At 28.8% G+C, this 22,996-nt stretch overlaps 6 protein-coding genes across 6 annotated transcripts; 3 read left to right on the top strand and 3 right to left on the bottom strand.

Moving 5' to 3' along the window:
* Positions 1-225: 225 nt before the first annotated feature.
* Positions 226-6,188, bottom strand: LOC134832076 (kinesin-like protein KIF18A). Its single transcript, XM_063845975.1, has 4 exons — positions 4,749-6,188; positions 3,372-3,619; positions 1,151-2,096; positions 226-749 (listed from the first exon to the last, which is right to left on the bottom strand). Exons 1-4 carry the CDS (start codon positions 5,920-5,922, stop codon positions 646-648), a joined length of 2,472 nt encoding a protein of 823 aa, XP_063702045.1. The 5' UTR covers positions 5,923-6,188; the 3' UTR covers positions 226-645.
* Positions 2,486-3,370, top strand: LOC134832080 (ribosome-recycling factor, mitochondrial). The gene has a single exon (XM_063845978.1). It carries the CDS (start codon positions 2,524-2,526, stop codon positions 3,313-3,315), a length of 792 nt encoding a protein of 263 aa, XP_063702048.1. The 5' UTR covers positions 2,486-2,523; the 3' UTR covers positions 3,316-3,370.
* Positions 6,189-7,458: 1,270 nt separating the features above from the next.
* LOC134832079 (small ribosomal subunit protein mS35) lies at positions 7,459-8,579 on the bottom strand. Its single transcript, XM_063845977.1, has one exon. It carries the CDS (start codon positions 8,523-8,525, stop codon positions 7,518-7,520), a length of 1,008 nt encoding a protein of 335 aa, XP_063702047.1. The 5' UTR covers positions 8,526-8,579; the 3' UTR covers positions 7,459-7,517.
* Positions 8,580-8,654: 75 nt separating this feature from the next.
* LOC134832078 (protein FAM76A) lies at positions 8,655-12,141 on the top strand. The gene is made up of 5 exons (XM_063845976.1): positions 8,655-8,814; positions 9,299-9,363; positions 9,426-9,545; positions 9,828-9,915; positions 11,108-12,141. The coding sequence occupies exons 1-5, from the start codon at positions 8,725-8,727 to the stop codon at positions 12,005-12,007; spliced, it is 1,263 nt and encodes a 420-aa protein (XP_063702046.1). The 5' UTR covers positions 8,655-8,724; the 3' UTR covers positions 12,008-12,141.
* Positions 12,142-12,863: 722 nt separating this feature from the next.
* LOC134829141 (zinc finger CCCH domain-containing protein 13-like) lies at positions 12,864-14,653 on the bottom strand. Its single transcript, XM_063842138.1, has 2 exons — positions 13,101-14,653; positions 12,864-13,029 (listed from the first exon to the last, which is right to left on the bottom strand). Exons 1-2 carry the CDS (start codon positions 14,651-14,653, stop codon positions 12,984-12,986), a joined length of 1,599 nt encoding a protein of 532 aa, XP_063698208.1. The 3' UTR covers positions 12,864-12,983.
* A 1,715-nt stretch (positions 14,654-16,368) lies between these two features.
* On the top strand, positions 16,369-17,448 carry LOC134829140 (basic helix-loop-helix neural transcription factor TAP). Its single transcript, XM_063842136.1, has one exon. It carries the CDS (start codon positions 16,369-16,371, stop codon positions 17,446-17,448), a length of 1,080 nt encoding a protein of 359 aa, XP_063698206.1.
* The last annotated feature ends 5,548 nt before the right edge of the window (positions 17,449-22,996 follow it).

The raw sequence follows: 22,996 nt of genomic DNA, 5'->3' as shown, positions 1-22,996 counted from the left end.
TATAGTATACTGTTGATTAAAAAAATAATTAATTCTTTAAATGAAAAAATACATTTTCTTCAATTAAAATAAAAATTATAAATATTTTTAACTTTTTTTGTAATTTTAGGTATTGAAATTTTTTTCCAATATCACATAAAATAAAAAAAAAAATTATTTAAAATATTTATTATACCTGCCTGAAAAACTCTAAAAAATCAATAAAAAAAATCAAAAATATTTTTTAAAAATTATAATTTATTTAATCTTAGTCATTTTTTGTGTTTGTTTCTAATTCTTGAATATACATTACATTTTAATATTATTAATACAATATAAAATACAAAAGTTCCTCAAATTAATTTTGAACAAACATAAAGCTTGAGTATCATTCCCAAATATAATTGTTAGTGCAAATAATTTTCTTTTCTTTTTGTTTGTTTGCGATTAGTGAGAAAGCTTGCGTTACTCTTCCTCATCGTTATCCTAAATAAGTAAAAAATATAAAGGTGACCATTTAAAAATTTACAAAAGTCGTGCAAAAATTAAATTTAAAGTTAAATTTCGTGGTTTGTTCGTCCGAAAAAGCAAAAAAATCTAAAGTACTATTAACATAAACTGGGCAAGTTTCATAACAAAATGTACAAATTGTTCAAATGAAGCGCTTTAACGGGGAGGGCCTTTGTTAAAACGATCATTTGTCGCAACAATGGGCTTAACACGTGCCTTGTTGATGACGCCGTTGTTGTTGTTGATTGTATGAAGAGCCGCTAAAATTAGAAAAAAAAATAATTAATTTTAATTAAAAAAAATTATTATTTTTAATAAAAATTATTTTTAATTTAATTATTAATTAATTTAAAAAATTTTTTTTTTAATTAAATTTTTTTAAATTTAAAATTAAAATTAATTAAAAAATTAAAAAAATAATTAAAATTATTTTAAAAATTATTTAAAAAAAATAATTTTATTATTTTTAATTAAATTTTAAATTTAATTAAAATAAATTAATTAAAAAATTTTAAATTAATTATATTTAAAAAAAAATTTTTAATTATTTTTAATTTAATTAATTAATTAATTTTTAAATTTAAATTAAAATTAATTAATTAATTAATTAATTTTTAATTTAATTAATTTTTTTTTATTTTTTAAGAATTTTTGAACTTACTTTTCATTCCAACTTTTTTCGGAGTGAATTTTTTATTCTCCTTATTCAAAGTAATCGCAGCTCTGTCAATTAATTTTTTCTTCGTTTGAGCCTCAAGTTTTGCTAATTTCACATCTGTCTTGATATTCAGTTGATTTTCGGACAAAGCAGGCGGAATAATGTCAAAAGTTGAATTCAAGGCATCCGTATTGATGGTGTGCGTTTCATTCAACGCGCTTTTCTGAATGGGAGCTACTGTGGGAACTTTAAATACTGATGACTTTGCTTCCGTTTTGTTGTTGAAATTGATCGATTTGACAGCTTTTGGTTTGTTAAAAGTCGGAACTGGGGGTTTTTTGTTGCCATTTGTGATTTTTGGCATTTTATTCGCTTGAACGCGTGGATTGCTGTCACTATTGGGACGTTTCTTGCCGGTACTTGGAGCTTCAGGTACAATCGTCGTTTTCACAGGAGAGTCTGTAATGCTGTTCATTGTGCCAAAACTCAAGTCAGCAGTCTCTTTATCACCATTTTGCGCCTCATCCTCGAGGAATTTGACGACTTTTTGACGTCCTTGACAGAGTTTGTACAAACGCGCGATTTGCTCTTGCATTTCCTTGTCGGCATCGCCGTTCGAGCGAAGCAGAAGGTAAAGTTGGTTCAAAAGCGCGAAACCGGAATTTGTCATTTCCTTCCAATGATCGAACTCCATGTTGTAAATTGAGTTGATTTTCTGCATGTGAGCGAATTTCAAGTTGATTTTATTTTGTGTCAACTCAGAATCCTTCTTTTGGAGGTAATAACTCAACACAAGATCAGCACTTGCATTTTCCTCAATTTCCTGTTTTAACGCATTTAGCGATTTTTCAGCCTCACGATAGCGTTTGGCCCATCTATTGAGATCTTCCTTCTGTTTTTGCAACATTTTCGTCGATTTATCGATAGAAGCTTCAACACGAGCGATTTCCTAAAATGAGAAAAAAAATAACGGTTAAATTTTTTGAATTAAAATTCGAAATTAAATTTAAAATAATTTTAATTTTTTCATAATTTTAATTTTTTAATTAGTTTTTTTTTATTTTTTTATTTTTTTTTCCTAAAATTATTTTTTTTAAATTTTAAAATATTATTTTTTTTTTAATTTTTTAAATTATTTTAATTTTTTTAAATTTTTTTATAATTTTTAAATTAATTTTAATATTAAATTAAAAATTTTTTTAAAAATTTTTTATGGGTTTTCAGAGGCTCAAAAAAATTTAAGAGAAAAATTTTAAGAGCAAAAAATTAATTAACGGTCAAAATTTTTGAAATTAAAATTCGAAATTCGAGAACTGTCACTTCCATGAGGCAAAAACAAAAACAAATCGGCAGCAAAAACAAACAAAATTGGAAAAATGGATCAAATTCGTCGCAAATTTATCCAAAATTCGATTTTTCTGTGGCGAATTCGAGCATCACAAGTTAATTTTTCGCGAAATTTTGCAAATTTATCATTTTTACGTGAAAATCCTCGCTTTCAAGTACCTTCTTTACAAATTTTGCCGGCGAGAAATTACGCCAAAGACAGAGGAGGCAACAAAAAAGACCGAAAAAATGCGACAAAAGTCAAGCCAAACCCGGATTTCTTGAATACTTATGTAAATTACGACCAAATCGTTGGCGCCATGCAAAAATCTCTCGACACGATGAAAGATGAGTTCATCCGAAATTTATCGCTGCGTTCAACTACGGGTGCCATTGAACAACTTCTCGTCAAAGTCGAAGGAGACGAGCATGAACTTCAAGAAATCGCGGTCATCGTTCGAAAAGACCCCAAAACGATCGTTGTTAATATGATAAATTTCCCTCAGATGATCCCCGATGTCCTGCAAGCCTTGAGAAAAAGTGGCATGAACCTCAATCCGCAACAAGATGGCACAACGTTGTTCATTCCTGTGCCAAAAGTCACGAAAGAGCACAGAGAAAGTCTCGCAAAGAACGCCAAAGCACTTTTTATCAAGTGTCGCGACGCGATAAAGGAAATCCAGAACAACGCTGTGAAAAAGCTGAAGAAAAAGGAAAAAGTTCCCATTGACGAGATGCACATGTGCATCGCTCAGCTGGAAACAGTCCGCGATAATTTCATTGCTGAAGCGGAAAAATTGCTTGAAACGAAGCGAGTTGAGTTGATTGGAACAGAAAAATAAATTTTCCCAAAAAATTTTTAAAAAATGTAGAAAAATAAAGAAAATTCGTTACTTACATCTCCCATGCCTTCTATGTCGAATAAATTTCGAATTGATTCCAAATATCCCTTCATTTTGATGCGACACGACAAAATTTTTTCTTTGCTCGTGATGCTGAAGTAGTGTTCTTGCGTGCTGTTGAGTTGATTATAGACCTCGTCGATTTTGGAGCTCCATTCGTCAATAGCTGAGGTAGCGGTTACAGGGCTTCGGGATGTTGTGTCGGCATGCGCTCGTATTGGTTCTGCTTTGGGTTGGCGTTGTTCTGAAAAAAAAAATAAAAAATTATTTTTTTAATGAAATTTTTTTGAATTTAATTTGCTCAAAAATTTAAAATTTTTTTTTTTTTTTTTATTTTTTTTTTTTATTTTTTTTTTTTTTAAAAATTTTTTAATTTAATTTTTTTTATCTTTTACTTTTTAATTTTTTTTTCGATTTTTTTTTATAAAATTTATATTTTTTTGAATTAAAAAAATTTTTAAGTGAAAAATTGAAAAATAATTTATTTAATATTTAAATTAAATTTTTAAATTAACAAAAAGTAAAACTCCATTTAAAAATAAAAAAAAAATATTAAGCGAAAAACCTTTCAAAAAATATTCTCAATTTATTTATTATTTTTTTTTAATAAAAATCATTTTCAAATTTATTTTTTTTATTTTAATTTTTTAATTAATTTTTAAAATTTAATTTTTTTTAAATATATCATTTCAAGACGTAAAAAATAAAAATAAATTTAATTTAATTTAGGAATTTTTTTAGCTAACAAGAAAGCTTTTTTAAACTGAACAATCTTTCGCAATTTTTAATTATTTTTTTTAAATTTTAATTTTTTTGGTTTAAATCATATTTTTTCAAATTTAAAACAAAAAAATAAATAAAAAACAATAAAAAAAAATATTAAAAAACAGTCTTTAAAATATTTATTTTTTAAATTCTGACATCTTTTTTGAAAAATTTTTTCAATGTATTATTTTTTTCTTTTTTTGATAAACTGAATAAAGATTTTTAAAGAAAAAAAATACAATTTTACACAAAAAAATAAAAAAAAGAAATTAATTTAAAAAAAATTTAAAATTAATAAAAAAAAAAATAAAATTAATAAAAAAGGAATTTAAAAAAATTAAAGACAAAAATTAAAGGCAACTTTTCTTTTTTTTTTTTTAAATATTATTTAAAGTTTTAAATATATCGAAATATTGTAAAGATTTTTTATATTAAAATTTAATTAAAAAAATTCTAAAAATTTTAAAATATTTAAAAAAAAATTTTTTTAAATGATTTTTAATTTTTTTTTTATTTTTTTAAATATTTGTTTAATTTTTAAAATTTTTAAGTGAGACAAAAAAATATAAAAAAAAAATTAAATTTAAAAGATATTATTAAAAACTTACCCATTTCCGTAAGTCGCGCTTCCAACTCCTTAATCTTCGCCTTAAGTCGCTCATTCTCGTTCTGTTGTTCAGTAACCTTCTTAACGAGATATTCCTTCGGCAAATTCGATTGCAACAAATTCTGTTTCAAGCTATGCTTAATTTTCTTCGCACGTGATGCATATTTGAGGGTATTATAGGTGTCATCATACGTGAGTGACGACGGCGAAATATTAGCGATCATCACGGTTTTACAATTGCCTCCGAGACTGTCTTTGAGAATTCTCGTGAGTTTCGAATCGCGATACGGCACATATTTGCTCCCGTCGGCGAGTTTGTTAATGCAATTTCCCAGCGCCAAAAGCGACTTGTTGATGTTCGCGCCTTCCTTGAACCGCATCCCTTTGCATTGTGTGCTCGCAGCTCTTTCGCTGCCTGCCAAATCGATCATACTGAGTTTCACCATTTTCTTTTGGCTCGTTTTCTTGTCTGTCATCCGGATGTGAACTTGGAAAATCGCGTGACTTCGACTACTTTCGGCATTTGCATCGGTTGGGTGTTGGGTGCGATTTTTGTTGCCCTCAGCTAAGAGATTGAGGAGTTCTGTCGCACTGTGAATTTGTTTCAGGACCAATCCGCTGACAATTACGCCGCTTCCATCTTCGCGCAAGTTCAGGGGACCCGATTTTTGGAGCAAATTCATCACTTGTTCGTTATAAACTTCGAGATACGAGATTCCAATGTCGAATTTTCGGTCGTCTTCGAGCTCTGACATCTTCTCGAACAAGGCTTTCATCGTCAAAAACGTAATTCCGGGCGTATCTTCGCTCCCGAGCATCGTATAAGTCTTCCCGGCACCCGTTGCTCCGTAAACAAACACACTGCAATTGTATCCCTGCATCAAGCTGTCAATCAGCGGATACGTCGAGACCTGAAAAACATCCGGATTCTGAGCATCCCAGTCAAAAATGTCGTCATATTCCATATTGAGCTTTTTCCGAACGCGTTTTGTGAGATCGCGATGCGTTTGTTTCACGCCATGGTAGAAAAATTCCTCTTGGTCGTCTTCTGGGTCAAATATCAAATTTGACTTATCCAACACTCGGATGATATTCCGTTGATTTTGCTCCAATTCTTGCCGGTTAAAGGGCCGCACACGAATTACCACACGAATATTCGTTGAAGTTCCTGCCATTTTTTACTTAACACAAAATTTTTTGCTTTTTTCTTGCCACAAACAAAAAAATAATAAACACAGTTTTATCAGTCACACAGAGAAAACCGTTAAAACGGTGAAGAAAATTATTATTTCACGATTTATTCGGAGATTTTGTCTTTTTACGTTCGACTTTCGATTACAAGTGGTGCATTTTGCACACACGAAGCGATTTTCAAGCTTTTTTCGAGGGTTTTACGAGTTGCTGTGCTGATTTTCGCGAAAATTTGTGACGAAATGGTTCGTGGTCACCGCTTGTTTTTCTCACATTTGACGTAAATGAACGTTGAGACTTTCGACAAGATGGACGCCCTTGTTTTGACGTTTACATGGATTTGAAAAAGTTGTGAAAAGTTCGTTATTTTTTTGAACGACAAATTTTTTAATTTTTTTTTTAATTAAATTTTAGAAAAATTAATTAAAAATTTTTAAAAATTAATTTCAGAATAATTAATCAAAAATTATTTTAATATAAAAATTTTTATTAAATTTTTTTAAAAATTAATTTTTATTTATTAAAAATTATTAACTCTTAAAAAATAAAATTTTTAATTTAATTTTTTTTAAATAAAAATTAATTAAATAATTAACTTTATTTATTTTCGTTAATTTTTAAATTCAAAGTTTTTTTTTTACATAAAAAATAGTAAAATTCAATTAAATCTTCAATTTTTCCATAAAATACATTTTTAAAAATTTAATTAAAAATTAAAATTATTATTTTAATTTTTAAAAACAATTTACAAAATAAATTTAGTCAATTAATTAAAATAAAAAAATTAAAAAGGAATAAAAATTAATTCAACAAAAATAATTTATAAATTTTTGCATATAAAAATTAATAATTTTTAAAAAATCATTTTATGATAAATTATTTAATTAAATTTATTATTTTTTTTTTACTTTAAATTTTAATTTAAAATATTTAAATAATTTTTTTAAAAATAAAAAAAAATAAAATTTCTCAAAATATGAAATTTTATAATTTGATAAATTAACTTTATTTATTTTTATTGTTTTTTTAAATAAAAATATTTTTTTAAAATAAATAAAAAATAAAGAAAAAAAATGAAATAAATTTTTAAAAAATTAATATTTCATGAAATTTCTTAAAATATGAACTTTTATTACTAAATAATATTTTTTTTTTATAAATCAATATTTAAATAATTTAATTAATTAATTTCATTAGTTTTTATTAATTTTTTAAATTAAAAATTAACTAATTTTTTTTAAATAAATAAAAACTAATTTAATTCAATTATTATGCATTTTAATTATTTTAAAATTAATTAATAATTTTTTAATTCTTTAAACTGTAATTTTACTATTTTTTTCATTAAAAAAAATTAAATTTTATTAAAAAAAAGAAAAATAGTATTCAATTCAAATATAATTTTTAAATTAATTTATTTAAACAAAATAAAATATTTTTAAATTATTTAATAAATTTTATCTTGAAATTGCAATTATTTTTTTTTAATTTTAAAATTGTAAAAGAATTTAAAAAAAAACACATTTTTTATTTTTAATATTCATTTTTTTATTCTACATAAAACTAAAAATGTAATTTTTTATCTATCCCCGCCCTGCACAGCGACAAAATCAGTTTCTGGCTTCAGTCCGAGCATTTCCAACACACTTTCCTTATAATCCCGATAATTTTGGACATTTTCTCCCTCATTCATGAGTCTCTCGACAGCTGCTCCATACTTTTGCGGCACTGCCTTCTTCTCATTTTCCCCTTTGCCCCAATTAACGATCGCTTCGGAGTTTTCTTTCGACTTGTTATCGTTCCAAATGTAAATTTCCATGTCATCCAAGGTCTTTTGCTCCTCCCACGACTCAACTGTTCGACTTTCGTGAACCAGCGCAGTGAGCAAATACATCGCATAGTCATAATTTTGCCTTTTCAACGGGCAACGATCCGCTACAATCGTCACTTCATCCGTTTCGGGGTTGTAACGTTCCTTTACGAGACGCAAAAATTTATCTTTCGCATGATCATCCAACTTCAAGGAAGCTAATTTGAACTTTAGCGCAGCTACTCGTGCCAAATTATTGCGAATTGTGGGCGAAGAAAGGCAATAATCCGAGGTAATGATTCGCAACGGGAAATGTTTCTCCATTTTTTCCTCATTTTCAAGCCCTTTGGGCCAGGGGGAGCAAAATTGCTTGATTGCTTCGCATTGACGCTTCACAACGGGCGGCGTCAAGTGCAAAAAATTCGGAATTTTCATCAATTCTGCGTTGGCGAATTTACCGGGAGGCGCTTTTCCTCCCTCCGTGAATCCCTGTCGCAGCGGCAACGGAACACTTGCTGGATGGAACGTTTTCGGGCCCGGCCAAACATTTCCCCAATCCTGATCTGTTGCCATTTGCTCGTAACGGGGCGGCATGACGAGTTGTTTCTTAAAAGTCTTGCGAACCATGGCTTTTCTCGCGTTCGGGCGAAGGTTCAAGACACGAAATTCCTCATCGTCGTGCTTGACGGCGTCTTTTGAGCTCGAAGAATAAGAAGCGGCGCCATAACGCAACGATGTGACGACAAAATTCCGCGAAACACGAGATTGCAAAGCCATTTTTATCAAAATTTTTAAATTTTTTCGAGTTTCACGTTTTTGTTTTGACTCGAATTAGCGTGAAACGAGTTGAAAATTCATGTCGAACGAAGTTTCGGGCGAATGTCAACCAAAATTGCTCATCGAACGCAAATCAACAGACGCGAAAATTCGAAGCGATAATTTGTAGTTGGAAATTTTTGGTGAAAAAACACGAAAAATGAATACACAAGTGATGTTATTTGCATGTTCAAAGTGTTTCTCGCGCCATCCATTCGAAGAATTGAGTCATGGGCAGCAGTTGTGTAAGGTAAGCCAAGTGCAAAAAGTCCTCCGAGACAAAGGTTCGATGGCGTTCCGTGAAAAGTGATGACAAAGCGCCTTCAAATCCTCCAAAAAATCTATTTTCAGTGCAAATTTCGCGGAAAAAATGACCTAAAACGAGAAATTTAAATGAAAATTAGTGAAAAATCCAAAAATGCGCGTTTCTCAGTACGAAACTTCCCAAATGACGTCAGAATCGGGTCCGTTCATAATGGTTGCCCTACATTTCCATGCAAATTTTTACCGGAATTTATCCAAAAATATTTTTTTTTGATGAATTTCTTTAAAAAAAAGTGCAAAAAAATAAAATTTTAAAAATATTTAAAAAAAAATGAGTCACCTGAACGCGAAATTTCATTGTCAAGGACGTCTATTTCTAATACGTTGACGATAAAGGTCATCCGGCGTTAAAATATTTGCGACGTAATTGAAACTTTCTCTCATTTTTTGTGTTTTTTCTTTTTTTTCAGGAGTGTCGAGGCGCATATCCCATCGTTAAATGTACATATTGTCGTTCAGAGTTCCAACAAACGAGGTAATTTTCTAATTTTTTTAATTTCTATCAAAATTAACAATTTTTTTAAAATATTTCTTTAGCAAAGGGAGCACATCGACGATCTGCAAGAAGTGCGAACAGAGTGTCAAGCAGTATGGAAAACCCTCAGCATGTGAGCTGTGTTGTCTTTTAGCCGCCTTCATCGGGAATAAGTGTCAAAGGTTTGTAAAAAATCATTTTTTTTATACATTTTTCTGTTGATTGATGCGAGTTTCGTGTCTCAGTTTATCCTGAAAATCAAAATTTTTCGAAAAAAATTAAAAAATTTTAAAAACTGAGACACGAAGCTCGTTTGGTTTTTGTTTTCATTTATCGTTCACACGAATTTTGAACTTTTTTTGAACAAAATCAACAAAAAAACGCAAAAAAACACAAAAAATATTAGAAACAAATGAGTGACGCAAACAAATTTTGTTGCCCCTTTCCTTTTCTCACAAACACAGGTGTACAAATTCGGAGTTAAAATATGGACCGGCAGTTACGTGTCAACAATGCAAGCAACGCAGTGCTTTTAATAGGCCTGATCATAAGGTGTGTGTGCGCCAAATAACGAAAAAACGCTCGAAATTTCGCAAAATTTCATCCATCGAACAGGCATCGATGCTTTTCGGATTCAAAAAAAATATTAGATTTTAAGAAAAATTTGTAATTTGTAAAGAAAAATATTTTTTTTAATGAGAAAAAGACAATTCTCGATTTTTGTACCTATTGTACTGAAAACAAAAGAAAAAAATGAAAATAACCGGTTTAAAGGACCGTTTCATTTTTGTAAATTTTTAAATTTTAAGTTAGGGTCATGACCGATTTTATGAAAACCTGTTGCGTCACTCATTTGTGTTGGTTTTAAATTTTTAATGCTTTTAGTTCAATCCCAAAATTTAAAAAAAAAATAATTTTATTTTTAAAAAGAAAAAAAAAATTTCTAAAATTTTTATTAAAATTTTATTTGAATAATTTTATAAAACATTTTTTAAAAAATTATCTAAAAAGTTAAAAAAATGAATTTAATTTTTTTTTCAAACCAAATTTAAATTAAAATATTTTTTTTAAATTATAAAATTTAATTTAAAAAAAATTAAATAAAAATTTTTAATTTTTTTTAAATTTAATACAAAAGAATTTTTTAAAGTTAATTTTTTGAACTAAAACTAAAATTTGATATACATAAATATTTTTTGAAAGTTAAATTTTTTAAAAAAATTGGTTTAAATCAAAAATAAAAAAATAATTTAAATATTGAAGAAAAAATTATTAAAATTTTCTTTAAACAACCTTTAGAAAATTAAAAAAAAATAAGTAAAATACTTTCAAAAATTAAAAATTTTAAAATTTTTTTAAATCACATTTTAATTAAAAAATTAAAATTTTAATTAAGAAGAAAAAAAAATTAATTTTAATTCTAATTTAAAAGAATTTTTTAAAAATTTTTAAAAATTTAAATTTAATTTCAAAATTTTAAAACAATTTTTTTTAAATCAAAAAGTAACAAAAAAAAAAAAAAATTTAAATTTTTAAATTAAAGATTTTTTTTTTAATTTAATAAATATGAATTATTTTTTTTATTATTTTTGAAAATTAAAATTAATTATTTTATTTTTTTTTTAAATTTAAATATTCAAAAAGAGCTAAAAATGAAAATTCAATGAAAAAATGAAACAAAAACTTAAAAAAAAATTTTTAAGAATAAATTAATAAAATTTTTAATTTTTTTTTCCATTTTCAGATCGATGGAAAGCAACTCTGTTGGCTTTGCACCAAATCTTACAAGCGTGCGTTAGCAAAAGCCCGAATAGTTCATCAAGGAGGACATCATGCATCCAAAAAGCGTCCCTCAGAGGACAACGCCGCCTCGGGACAAGGTCAAAAGGTTTCAAAAACGAGTCAAAGTCAATCGATGTCGTCGCATCATCCGAAGAAACATCATTCGAGACCGCACGATCATGCCCGCAAAGAAGGCGGCATCATGGAAATTCCCGATAAAGTCGTCAAAGCATCCGCTGTCGTCGATCCTCACAGCTCGGATCACGTCGTGGCAATGACACAACTCAAAGAAACCATCGCCAGCTTGCAAAAACGCCTCGCGCAAAAAGATCGCGAACTCCTGCAAAAAGACAAAGAAATCACGGAGCTCAAGGGCAAACATTTCACGCTGGAAAACGAGTTACGGAAGAAAATGAAGGACGAGGAACGCATTTCGCAGATGAAAATTGAACTTTTGAACAAAAAACTCGCGGGTCAGCTGAAGGAAATTGCGCAATTGACGAAAATGAGCAAGAAAAATGTCGCGTCGCCCACAAATGGCGAAGCAACGAAGGAAGTTGGCAATGGAAAAGAAAAAGCAGCGAGTGAAGCGGATGAGAAACGATCAAAAAGTGGCTCGAAAGAACGTTCAAAATCGCGTTCACGATCGAAAAGTCGCAGTCGAAGTGCAAGCAAGAGCCAAAGTCGATCCAAAAGTCGAAGTCGCTCCAAGAGTCGCAGTCGAAGTCACAGCAAATCCAAAAGTCGTTCACGTTCCCGCGATTCCTCAAAGGAATCAAAACGATCAAAGTCTCGTTCGAGCAGTAGATCGCGTTCTCGTTCCCGATCCAGATCACGCTCAAGCAATTCCGACTCGGAATAAGCGACGAAAGACAAAAAACCAAGAAATATATTTTTCTATCATTTTTTTTTCGTTTTTAGACGTAATCGACCATCGATCAAAAATTATTCGAAATTATACCACTTTTTTATGATATTCACACAAAAAATACAAGACACACACTTTATTCATGCACGTTGTACAATTTTAAAGCTATAGAAGTGATGTCGACTTTATTATTACCTATTCTAATTACTGTAATATTTTAAGCATATGGAAGGAACATAATTTAAATAAATAAAAATATTTTTTTCAAATAAAATAATTTTTTCATTAAAAGTCCCAAAAAAATTTTTTTCAAAATTTTTTGCCATAAAAAAATTAAAAATAATTTTTTATTAAAATAAAACTTTGAAAAATTTTAAAAATCGAAGCTCAAATTTTTTTTTAAAACTTTTGTAAAAATAAAATTTTTTTAAAAATTTTTGTTAAAACAATTTTTTTTTTAATTTTTTTAAAAATAATTTTTTTTTTAATTTTTGTAAAAATAATTTTTTTTTAATTTTTGTAAAAAAAAGGTTCATTTTTGATGAAATTTTCATTTTTTTTTATTTTGCCACATTTGATTTTTGGTTTTTGTAATGGGGCATGGGAAAAAATGTTCAAAAAAAATTTGGAGTGGCTTAAAATATTTTTTTTCATTAAAAGTCTTAAAAATTTTTATGAGAGAATACTTTTGTATATATTTTTATTTTTTTTCGATTAAATATTTTGGATAAATACATTTATAGAGGTAACAACACTTTATTTTTTATAATAAATATATTTTAACATTGAATTCCTTGAACAATCACAATAAGTTAGTTGCCCATTTTTAAAGATGATTTGGAGTCACAAAAATACGTTTTTGCTGGTTAAAATGTTGAAAGCATTTTTTGTTTGATTTTAATGCAAGGTTCATTAAAGATTTGGTTATTTTATATTTTTTGATTATTTTTTATATTTTTCTTTATATTTTTTAAGCAAATATTTGTTTTTGCAATTGTTGGATGGGTTGCATTAATCTGAAATTTAAAAAAAAATTAATTAAAATTTATGAAGAATTTGTGATAAAAAATATTTAAAAGAAACTTACTTTGCTTTGGTTTTTAGATCCATATCGTAAAATGCTTTGGAAAGTAATGCAACAACCAAAATAGTTTCGTACAGGTAGGGAATTCCATTATTGTCCTTCTTTGCGGGTATATTGCTATCAATGTTTCGCGTGAAAGAAAGTTCTCGACGAATATCGGATCGATCACGGGACTCTTCACGTCTTGCCGAATCACGTTCACGACTTTCTTCTCGTCGAGCATCTCGAGTCTCTTCACGTCTTGCTAAATCACGTTCACGACTTTCTTTTCGTCGAGCATCTCGAGTATCCTCTCGGCGTGTTAAATCACGTTCACGATTTTCTTCTCGTCGAGCATCTCGAGTATCCTCTCGGCGTGTTAAATCACGTTCACGATTTTCTTCTCGTCGAGCATCTCGAGTCTCTTCACGTTCACGATTTTCTTCTCGTCGAGCATCTCGAGTCTCTTCACGTTCACGATTTTCTTCTCGTCGAGCATCTCGAGTCTCTTCACGTCTTGCCGAATCACGTTCACGACTTTCTTCTCGTCGAGCATCTCGAGTCTCTTCACGTCTTGCCGAATCACGTTCACGACTTTCTTCTCGTCGAGCATCTCGAGTCTCTTCACGTTCACGATTTTCTTCTCGTCGAGCATCTCGAGTCTCTTCACGTTCACGACTTTCTTCTCGTCGAGCATCTCGAGTCTCTTCACGTCTTGCTGAATCACGTTCACGACTTTCTTCTCGTCGAGCATCTCGAGTCTCTTCACGTCTTGCTGAATCACGTTCACGATTTTCTTCTCGTCGAGCATCTCGAGTCTCTTCACGTTCACGATTTTCTTCTCGTCGAGCATCTCGAGTCTCTTCACGTCTTGCTGAATCACGTTCACGACTTTCTTCTCGTCGAGCATCTTCACGTCTTGCTGAGTCACGTTCACGACTTTCTTCTCGTCGAGCATCTCGAGTCTCTTCACGTCTTGCCGAATCACGTTCACGACTTTCTTCTCGTCGAGCATCTCGAGTCTCTTCACGTTCACGACTTTCTTCTCGTCGAGCATCTCGAGTTTCTTCACGTCTTGCCGGTTCACGTTCACGACTTTCTTCTCGTCGAGCATCTCGAGTCTCTTCACGTCTTGCTAAATCACGTTCACGACTTTCTTCTCGTCGAGCATCTCGAGTATCCTCTCGGCGTGTTAAATCACGTTCACGACTTTCTTCTCGTCGAGCATCTCGAGTCTCCTCTCGGCGTGTTAAATCACGTTCACGTCTCTCTTCATCTCTAAAATCTTCTCTGAATCGTCTCGTATTCCTCTCATTGTCCCTTGAACGAATGCGCAAGTCGTCGCCGTAATCCATCCTTTCCATCTCCTCACGATGTCGCACTGTAAGCTTTCTTTCCTCTCTTATTGGGACTTTTTCCGTTCGAATCCTTACATCTTCTCGCAACATTCCATCTTCACGTTCCTCCAATTGCCTTGCACTTCTAATCCTCAATTCGTCGACGTCACGTTGCTCTTTTGCTTCACTCCATATGGCAAAGACAGCAACCAATAAAAGAATTATTGCACGTTTTTCCATTTTTTGGGTTTTCTTTTAACTTTTTTTCCTTTGGAATGTTTTCAGTTTCACTTCAAAAATATTACTGAAGAAAATCCCCGAAGAAATCTCCCTTTTATAGTTGGAAAAAAGTGTCGTTCATTCATAAAAATGTGCGACACTCGCTCAAAAGACATCGCTTCTGGTTGATTAAATCCCGTAAATGAATTTTCTTATCGCATCTGAGCACTCTTTGCGGTGCGTTCCTGAGCATGAAAAACCACACTTTGACGTCATCAGAGACATCGATTGAAGGCTTGAATGAAATTGCGTTCAACATGTGTTCGATTAAAAAATGTTGATATTTATGGAATTTCGTTATTTATTGACTGAGCATTTCCTTTTTCGAGAAATTTCTTTTGACGTCACAACGTTTTGGTCTGAAAGAAAGTTTCAACTTGAGAAAAATAGTTTGAAATATTTTTTTTTTTTTTTTTTGGTTTTGAATTTATAATAAAATATATTTTTTTTTAAATAAAACTCATAATTTTATGCAAATAAAATAATTTAAAAAAATATTAAATAATAAAATTTTTAATTTTTAAATGAAAAAAAAATTGTAACTTTAAATTTCCTCATCCAAAATAATGAAAAAAAAATATTTCAATTAATAAATTCTATCCAAATAAAAAATTTAATAAAAAAAAATAATTAATTTAATAATTTTTAATTAATTTGATTTTAATAGTATTTTTCAATATTTATCTTTTTTTAATTTATCAATTTTTTTTAATACGAAATTTAATTTTTTTATTAATTTAAAGGTCAACTTAATTTTTTTTTTCAAAATAGTTTGATTTTAATTAATAAAATTTATTTAAGTAATTAAAAATTATTTTTAATAATTTTTTAAAAATTAATTTACTTAAATTTTATTTAAAAAATTATTTAAAAAAAATCTTACTCAATTAAATTTAATAAAATTTATTAAAATTAATTAAATAAAATAATTAAAAATAATAAAATTAATTAAAAATTGTTATTTATAATAAAAAAAAATTAATTAATTAAAAATTGATATTTATAATTAAATAAAAATATTTTATAAATTGATCTTAAAATTAATAAAAAAATAATTAAATTCCGTATTAAAAAAAATTATTAACTAAAAAAAATAAAAAATATTATTAAATTAAAATTAATTGAAAATTATTAAATTAATTTTATTTTAATTTTTTTTTCAGAAATTATAAAAATAAAATTAAATTAATAACATACCTGCTTAAATTCACTTGCAATTGTTTACACAAAAAATTACAACTATTGGCTTACCAAAGACTCGCTTGAGGGTGTTTCTGTACGAAAGTTGTTCTAAAACTCAATTAAAGCACCTCCCTCTTTTCTAAGTCCTTTCACTCAAATTTGTACTAAAATTCGATAGTTTCAACGTATATTGTGTAAGTTCTAAAAATTATTTAGGGGATGAACGTGTTTCTATAGAAGCAGAATGCAATTGCATTTTTGATGAGGGTGAGTTGCCTTAAATTTAGAAGTATAAGGATCGCTGCATTGAACAAGTTGAATTTAGTTGGTGAACAGCGATCGCAGGGATAACATCATTTTTAAGTGAAATTTTTTTTAATAAAATAAAATAATAAAAAAAGACATTAAAAGACATGAAAAATTAAAAACTGAAAAAACAAAAAAAAATAAAATAAAGTGAAAAAAAATAATTAAAAAATAAAATAAAATAAAAAATGTCTTCAACTTACAGTGGCTTTGACGATTTGGATGGCGATACATCATCCGATAGCGGTTTCGAGAAGAGCTATGAAAGTCCATTGAAATTCCCAACTCATCAGGATCCGGTTGTTAAACGTCTTGATTTCGGCATGCCGCACGAAACGTCATCCTCGTGCATTGTTTCGCCCATTTTGCCGCCTGACCCTGTGACAGAATTGGATTTTACGCCCAAATTAGGAGTTACAACATCGACTCCCGTGAAAAAATCGCCCAAAACCCCAAAGGATCCAAATCGACCAAAGCGCAAATATGCCCAAGGCAAGGCACGGATCACACGAGCTCGAAGTCCAACGCAAGTGCAAAAGATCAAGAAGCATCGTCGAGCAAAAGCGAACGATCGGGAACGCATCCGAATGCATACCTTGAACGATGCTTTGGAAAAATTGCGAGTTTCGCTTCCAACGTTTCCCGAAGATACAAAACTCACGAAAATCGAGACGCTGCGGTATGCGCACAATTACATCTTTGCCTTGGAACAGCTACTTGAGCACGGAAAATCCTTCCATCTCGACATGGAAAAGCTCCAAAATTTCTCGTTGAGCGGCGATCGATTCACGAAGGAGAGTTTCCATGCGATTTTCATCGATCCACAGCCGCAATATCAGGGCGCCTACACAAACTGCCATTTTTATGGCAACTACCAAAGTCCTTCGTATCCGAATAATTTCGCAAATAACAATTTCGCCGCAAACCCAAGTACCTCACAGTACAGCGAAACCCCCTATTTCAACGAACAAAAGTACGAAATGTTCAACAAAGCCTTCGAAACAGCCTCGGGAGGCACAAAATTGCAACAATACCCAACGCCGTCGTGTTATCAGGAACGCATCACGTCGCCTTGTTACGCCGGCGCCGCAGGAACATCCCAACTAATGGACCAAACGACGTTCAATAATACCTCGGGATATTATTCGCCATCGTCAACGACGTCGGAGGAGACACAACTGCACTACAACTCGAGTTTCTTCACGCATACGCCGCCATGGAGGGAGCCAGCAACCGTAGATGCGGGTTTTACGGGATTTCCGATCTAACGGTCACTTTTTGTGAAATGTGAAATGATTTGTGTGATACAAAACCGGTAGAGCTTATAAGTGATAAAGACAGAAAAATTGTGGAAAAGAACGAATTTTTATGTGAAAAAAAAACTGAAATGAAAGAGAAAAGTACAAATGAAGCTGGAACTTATGAAATTACGTGAAAAGTGCAAATTTTATGTGAAAAATTATATTCTACTGTTATTTTAAGGGTTAATCTTTACTAAATTTTTATTTTTTTGTAAAAAGAAAAATCTAAAGACATTTTTTTGTGTCTTTTGATTTTTTTAAAAAATATTTCTTGACCAAATTTCAACGATTTATTTAAAAAATTAAATTAAAAAAATTAATTAAATTTTTAATTTGAAAAAAAAAATAAATTTTTAATTTGAAAAAAAAAAAAAATTAATTTTTAATTTTAAAAAATTTTTAATTTTTAATTCAAAAAAATTTCAATTTTAAAAAAAATTTAATTTTTAATTTGATGTTTAATAAATTTAAATAAATTATTTTTTTAAATTTAATTTATTAAAATTAATTTTTTTAATTAAATTTATAAAAATTAAAATTTTTAATTAAATTTATTAAAATATTAATTTAAATTAAAATTAAAAAAATTAAAATTCAATTTAAATTTTTAATTTAATTTATTTTTTTTATAATTTCAAAAAATAAATCGTTGAAATTTGGTCGACAAAAATAAAAAAAATATTTTTCATGTTATTTTTCCTTCCGTTCAAGGTCGAAAAATAACAAGAAAAATATTTTTTTTAAAAAAAGATTTAAAAAAATTGCTCCTAAAAAGATTAAATTCGTTCAAATTATGCGACGAACCCCAAATTCACGCACGTGACTTTGTCCATTTAATCCTTTTACGAGCAATTTTTGTACGAATAGCAAATATTTGCTATTCAATTATTCTTGTAATTTTCCTTATTTTGTAATTTTCTTCAAATATTTGTACAAGAATCACATGAATTCACTTAGAACAAAAATATTTTTGTTCTAACTGGATTCGTCTGATTTTCCGAAAAATGTATCTTTTAAAATTAAGAAAAATTATAAAAACGAAGAAAATCCAAATAAAATTTAGTAAAGTAGAAAAAATTTTCGATTTTTTTTCTTATCAAAAATTTTTCAGTCACCTTCGTCGAGGTAAGTTTAACGGTAAAAACGGCACGTTCCTGACCTGCTTTTGAAAATTTTTTTCAATGCCATTCATCAGAAGAGGGAGATTTTTATTATACCAGCAGCGAAGAAAAAAAATAAAATTAAATGGACCAAAAATACTGACGTGACGTAATAAAGTACGAGTTGTGTGTGTGTTTTTTGATAACGAGTAGAGACGTTTAGTATAACCCCGTTATAGAAATCAAAATAACAAATAATTCATAGCTTGACACCTCAGGGGGTCTTTTTTCTGTTCTGCTGAATACAATAGAGAGGTTATACGATATTGCCGAATGCTATTTATTTTTCTATTATTATTTTTATTGTGTTTGTGTACTTGTAATTGCAGATGAAACTTGCATCGTTGATCGAGAAAGATGGATTTGAAGGTGAATGAACTGATTTTTTAAAAAGAATTTTATTTAAATCTTAATTTATTATTTTTATTTGTTTTAAAATATTAAAAATTTATTATTTTAAAGGTGAAGAAAAATTAAAATAATTTTTAAAAAATTACAAGTAAAATTCTATTAAAGCGCATTTTGCTGAATTACAAGTTCTTTTTTTTAATTCTCAAAGAAAAAAAAATAAAAATAATTTAAAATAAAAAATATTAAAAAATAATAATAAAATAAAAGAAATATAAAAAAAATTTAAAAAAAATATAAAAAAAATTAAATTAAATTTATATTCAGCAAATTTTTTAATTAACATTTTCTCAAATTTAGAAAGTATCGCAATCAATTTTACAATTTTTTGTGAAAATAAAATACATTTTAATTTTAAAATATAATAAATTTATTTTCAGCTAAATTCAGCAAATTTTACTCAGCAAAGAATATAAAAATAAAAAAAAAATAAATTTATTCAGCAAATTTCAATTTTTTATTCAGCAACTGATCAAAAGCATTATTTTAACTTAAAATTATACAAAATTCTAATTTTGTGACAAAATTGTTTCTTTTAAGAACAAAAGAAGACTTTGAAACCTCCAACTACAAAAACGGACCAAAAGTGAATTAATTCTCTCGAATTCCAACAATGCAATAAAATATCTCAAAATTCTCCCTGCTTCATATTTCTCTTAGTCTCCGTTCATATTTCATATCAAAAATCCTGCCAGCGCAAAAATTACTGTTGTACCTTCTCTTTATTTATTGTAATATTTTTTTTTTTTGTACAATGTTGATGTTGTTTGTTTGAATATATTCGATTCGATATGGGGTGAGTTGGAACAATAGATGATTTCACGTCACCTGCCAACTAAGTTGTTCCATGTCTCTTTCAATGCGTGTACTACAAACTCTGATTTCTGATCGTACAAAGCAGAAAAAAAATAAATCGAGAGAGGAACTTTTGATCAAAAGCAAACATAATAAAAATTCATATGCACTTCTATTTTTATAGCATACGAACAGAGGCAATTTACAGTTTGATAAGCGCCCTTTAAATAGGATTTAAGGTTTTAATGTTTTGTATTCGATCGGAGATTTAAATGTCTGGCTGTTTTATTACAAAAAGATGCCGGATCAGATAGAAAAAGGTGCAAAAAATCGTCGAAATTTGATTTTAATGAATTCCAAATGGATTTTATCGCAAGGTTGGATCAACTTTTTTCTCGAAGCTCGTGTTTAGTCCCATAAATCAACCGTTTACAAGGCAAATTGTGAGCTTAATGAGATATAACCACGTTACGATCAGTAATAATTAATTAACAAACAATTTATTACTCGTAAGCAAAGTTCGAGTTGCTCAATTGTCTCATGGGTCCAATAAAAAGTGCCATAGTTTTGAACGAATCCCGTTATGACAATTACTTGTGTGCATTTAGCGTACATGAAAATTGAATGAGATATGAAAATTGTCGCCATATGGCCAAAAATTAACTATTTTAGGACAATTTTTATGATGAGTGACACATTTTTTTGAATGAAAGTTCATTAAGACTCGAATTTGATTATTTTTTTGAAAATATTTTATAATTTTTTAAAAATATTTAATAATTTTTTTAAAAATTTTCAAAGTTAATTAAATGTATTCAGCAAATTTTATGATTTTATTCAGCAAAATTTGAAATTTTTACTCAGCAAATTGATTTTTTTTTCCTTTTTCTTATTCAATTTCATATTTTTTCAATGTTAAGAATTTTGATACAGATTTTTGATCCATTTCAGAGAAAATTTTTAGAATAAATTTTTTTTTCAGCAAATTTAAAATTCTTTTCAGCAAATTTTAAATTTCTATTCAGCAAATTAATTTTTACTTTTTTTTTGCTGAATTGGATTCATATTTATCGATTTTGAAGTTCAAATCATATTTTTTTGATCAAATTTTGCTGAGTTAAAATTTTCTAAAAAAAAATTGAAATTTTTAAAAAAAATTTTTTTTTATTCAGCGAATTTCAAAATTTTTTAAAGCATAATTTTTTTTTTAAAATTTCATTTTATTTAAATAAAAATTTTATTTTTATTGAGCGTATTTCATTTTTAATTCAGCATATTTCAACTCAGCAAAATATTTTATTTTTTTTTATTCTAAAAATGTTAAAAAAATATTTTTATGATTTTTTTCCGAATTTTTCACAAAATTTCAAACAAAATTCATTAAAAACCAATTCCAGCTACTCTTTTAGCAAACACAATTCATCGATATATTTAATGATCGCATCAAACAAGATTATCCCCTGTCTCGCAGTGCCCTTCTTTCCCCTATAAATACAAAATTTATTGCCAAAATCTCTACATTTTTATTATTATTCTACATTTTTGTGTGCAAAACCTGAATAAAAACCCAAATTTTATCGAATGTCATTAACGTTGACAATGCAAGTATTCGATCGCAACAATTAACGTTCATTTTTTCGTCGAATCTGGGGTAAAAATGAAAAAAATGAAATATTAACAAAAAATTACACGAAAAAAAAACGTCGTTAGTGTTAAAAAGTATTAAAAATCACGCAACAATGCTTGAACTTTACACCTTCGACTGAAATGAAACAATAAAAGTTCGCATCTGTTCCGGGTGAATTTGTAACGGACAATTTTTTTTTCCGTGATTACTTTGGCACTTGATTGTTTATGGTAGATATTGACTTTGCAGGACGTTAAAAAGATAAATATTGCATGCATGGTTAATTAATTTGTTTTATTTTTATATTTATTTGTATTTTGTTGAATAATGAGGGGAAGCTACATTTGTTAAAAAAAATTTTTTTTAATGTTTGGATAATTCGAGTGTTAAAAAATGATTTTCACACGAAAATTATGAGAAAAAATGCATTTTCAAGTACCAAAATGCAACTTTTTTAATGACACTCTTCAAATTTTTTAAATATTATTTTCATAAAAAAATTGTTAATAACCATAATTTATATCCAATCAACTTCCTCTTCATATTTCCTCGAATTCAACAACACAAGACACGTGTCTTCAATCACAACGCAACGCCTTCCCCGATTGTTGTTATGTTAGCAGCCAATAATTTAATTATCTTGTTTAAATGTTGCGGATTATGATTAGCATGTCCGACAAACTTTCACACTTGGCGTCATGCGGCATGTCACGTGACTTCGTTTAGCGCTTCCAAAGTGTCAACACGTGAGTGGGTGATCCGTTTTTGTTTGTCTTTTCTCTTGAATGCATTTTTTATTGTGACTAAAATGTTATTTTAATGCAACCGGTAATCAAATCGAGCATGAAGGGGATCATTTTTTTACTAATTTTTATTTTCATTTTTTGAAGATGAAGAAAGGTATCATTATGAAGTGTGAACACGTGAACTAATTTCAAGCATCTGTGCTTCTGAATTGAATTATTCGAGTGTTTCTTAATACTTTTTGCATATTTCTTTTAAAAAATTGATTTTTCTTAAAAAAAAATCTTGTCGGCATTTTTCTTGACCAAAAAAATTTTTCAAAAATATTTTGACAAAGCAATTGAAATTAAACAATTGTTAAATCCACTCACTCCTGACACTTTTATCAAAATATCTCTCGAGCCATAACTCGTAATCCAATCAATTTCCAGCGTCATGAGTTCGAGCAAAACACTGCTGTGCTTTGTTCTTGCAAAGAAAGTCACTCATGCAAAAGTTGTCACCACCAAAGAACAAATGTTGTCGGTATAATAGATTATCTTTTTTTTTGTGGTTAATGCATTTTTATTTTATTTTATATTCATAATAGTTTGGTTGATTGAATGGTCGAAGCGAAAAAGGGAGGAGAAGGATAGAGCAAAAAAAGAGGATGGATTTTGAATGCATTTCGTTAATGGAAAAAAGGAATTATCTGTTGTTGATGTTTTTATGGAAATATTAGGAGATGCTGAAGGATTCGTTTTTACGAGTTTTTAAGCTCAATTCATCACTTTTCAATCGA

The sequence above is a fragment of the Culicoides brevitarsis genome, chromosome 2, assembly GCF_036172545.1.
Source record: "Culicoides brevitarsis isolate CSIRO-B50_1 chromosome 2, AGI_CSIRO_Cbre_v1, whole genome shotgun sequence".
In the NCBI taxonomy this organism is placed as follows: Eukaryota; Metazoa; Arthropoda; class Insecta; order Diptera; family Ceratopogonidae; genus Culicoides; species Culicoides brevitarsis.
Note: the sequence above shows the minus strand (reverse complement) of the source record. Positions and strands in the feature narration are given on the sequence as shown.

Coding starts and splice junctions, on each gene's coding strand:
- LOC134832080 (XM_063845978.1), top strand. CDS start 2,524: ATGGATCAAATTCGTCGCAAATTTATCCAAAATTCGATTTTTCTGTGG.
- LOC134832076 (XM_063845975.1), bottom strand. CDS start 5,922: ATGGCAGGAACTTCAACGAATATTCGTGTGGTAATTCGTGTGCGGCCC. Junction 2,097..3,371: donor ACATAGAAGGCATGGGAGAT/GTAAGTAACGAA, acceptor TTCTCATTTTAG/GAAATCGCTCGTGTTGAAGC. Junction 750..1,150: donor GAAAAAAGTTGGAATGAAAA/GTAAGTTCAAAA, acceptor TTCTAATTTTAG/CGGCTCTTCATACAATCAAC.
- LOC134832079 (XM_063845977.1), bottom strand. CDS start 8,525: ATGGCTTTGCAATCTCGTGTTTCGCGGAATTTTGTCGTCACATCGTTG.
- LOC134832078 (XM_063845976.1), top strand. CDS start 8,725: ATGAATACACAAGTGATGTTATTTGCATGTTCAAAGTGTTTCTCGCGC. Junction 9,364..9,425: donor TCAGAGTTCCAACAAACGAG/GTAATTTTCTAA, acceptor ATATTTCTTTAG/CAAAGGGAGCACATCGACGA. Junction 9,546..9,827: donor ATCGGGAATAAGTGTCAAAG/GTTTGTAAAAAA, acceptor TCACAAACACAG/GTGTACAAATTCGGAGTTAA.
- LOC134829141 (XM_063842138.1), bottom strand. CDS start 14,653: ATGGAAAAACGTGCAATAATTCTTTTATTGGTTGCTGTCTTTGCCATA. Junction 13,030..13,100: donor GATCTAAAAACCAAAGCAAA/GTAAGTTTCTTT, acceptor TTTAAATTTCAG/ATTAATGCAACCCATCCAAC.
- LOC134829140 (XM_063842136.1), top strand. CDS start 16,369: ATGTCTTCAACTTACAGTGGCTTTGACGATTTGGATGGCGATACATCA.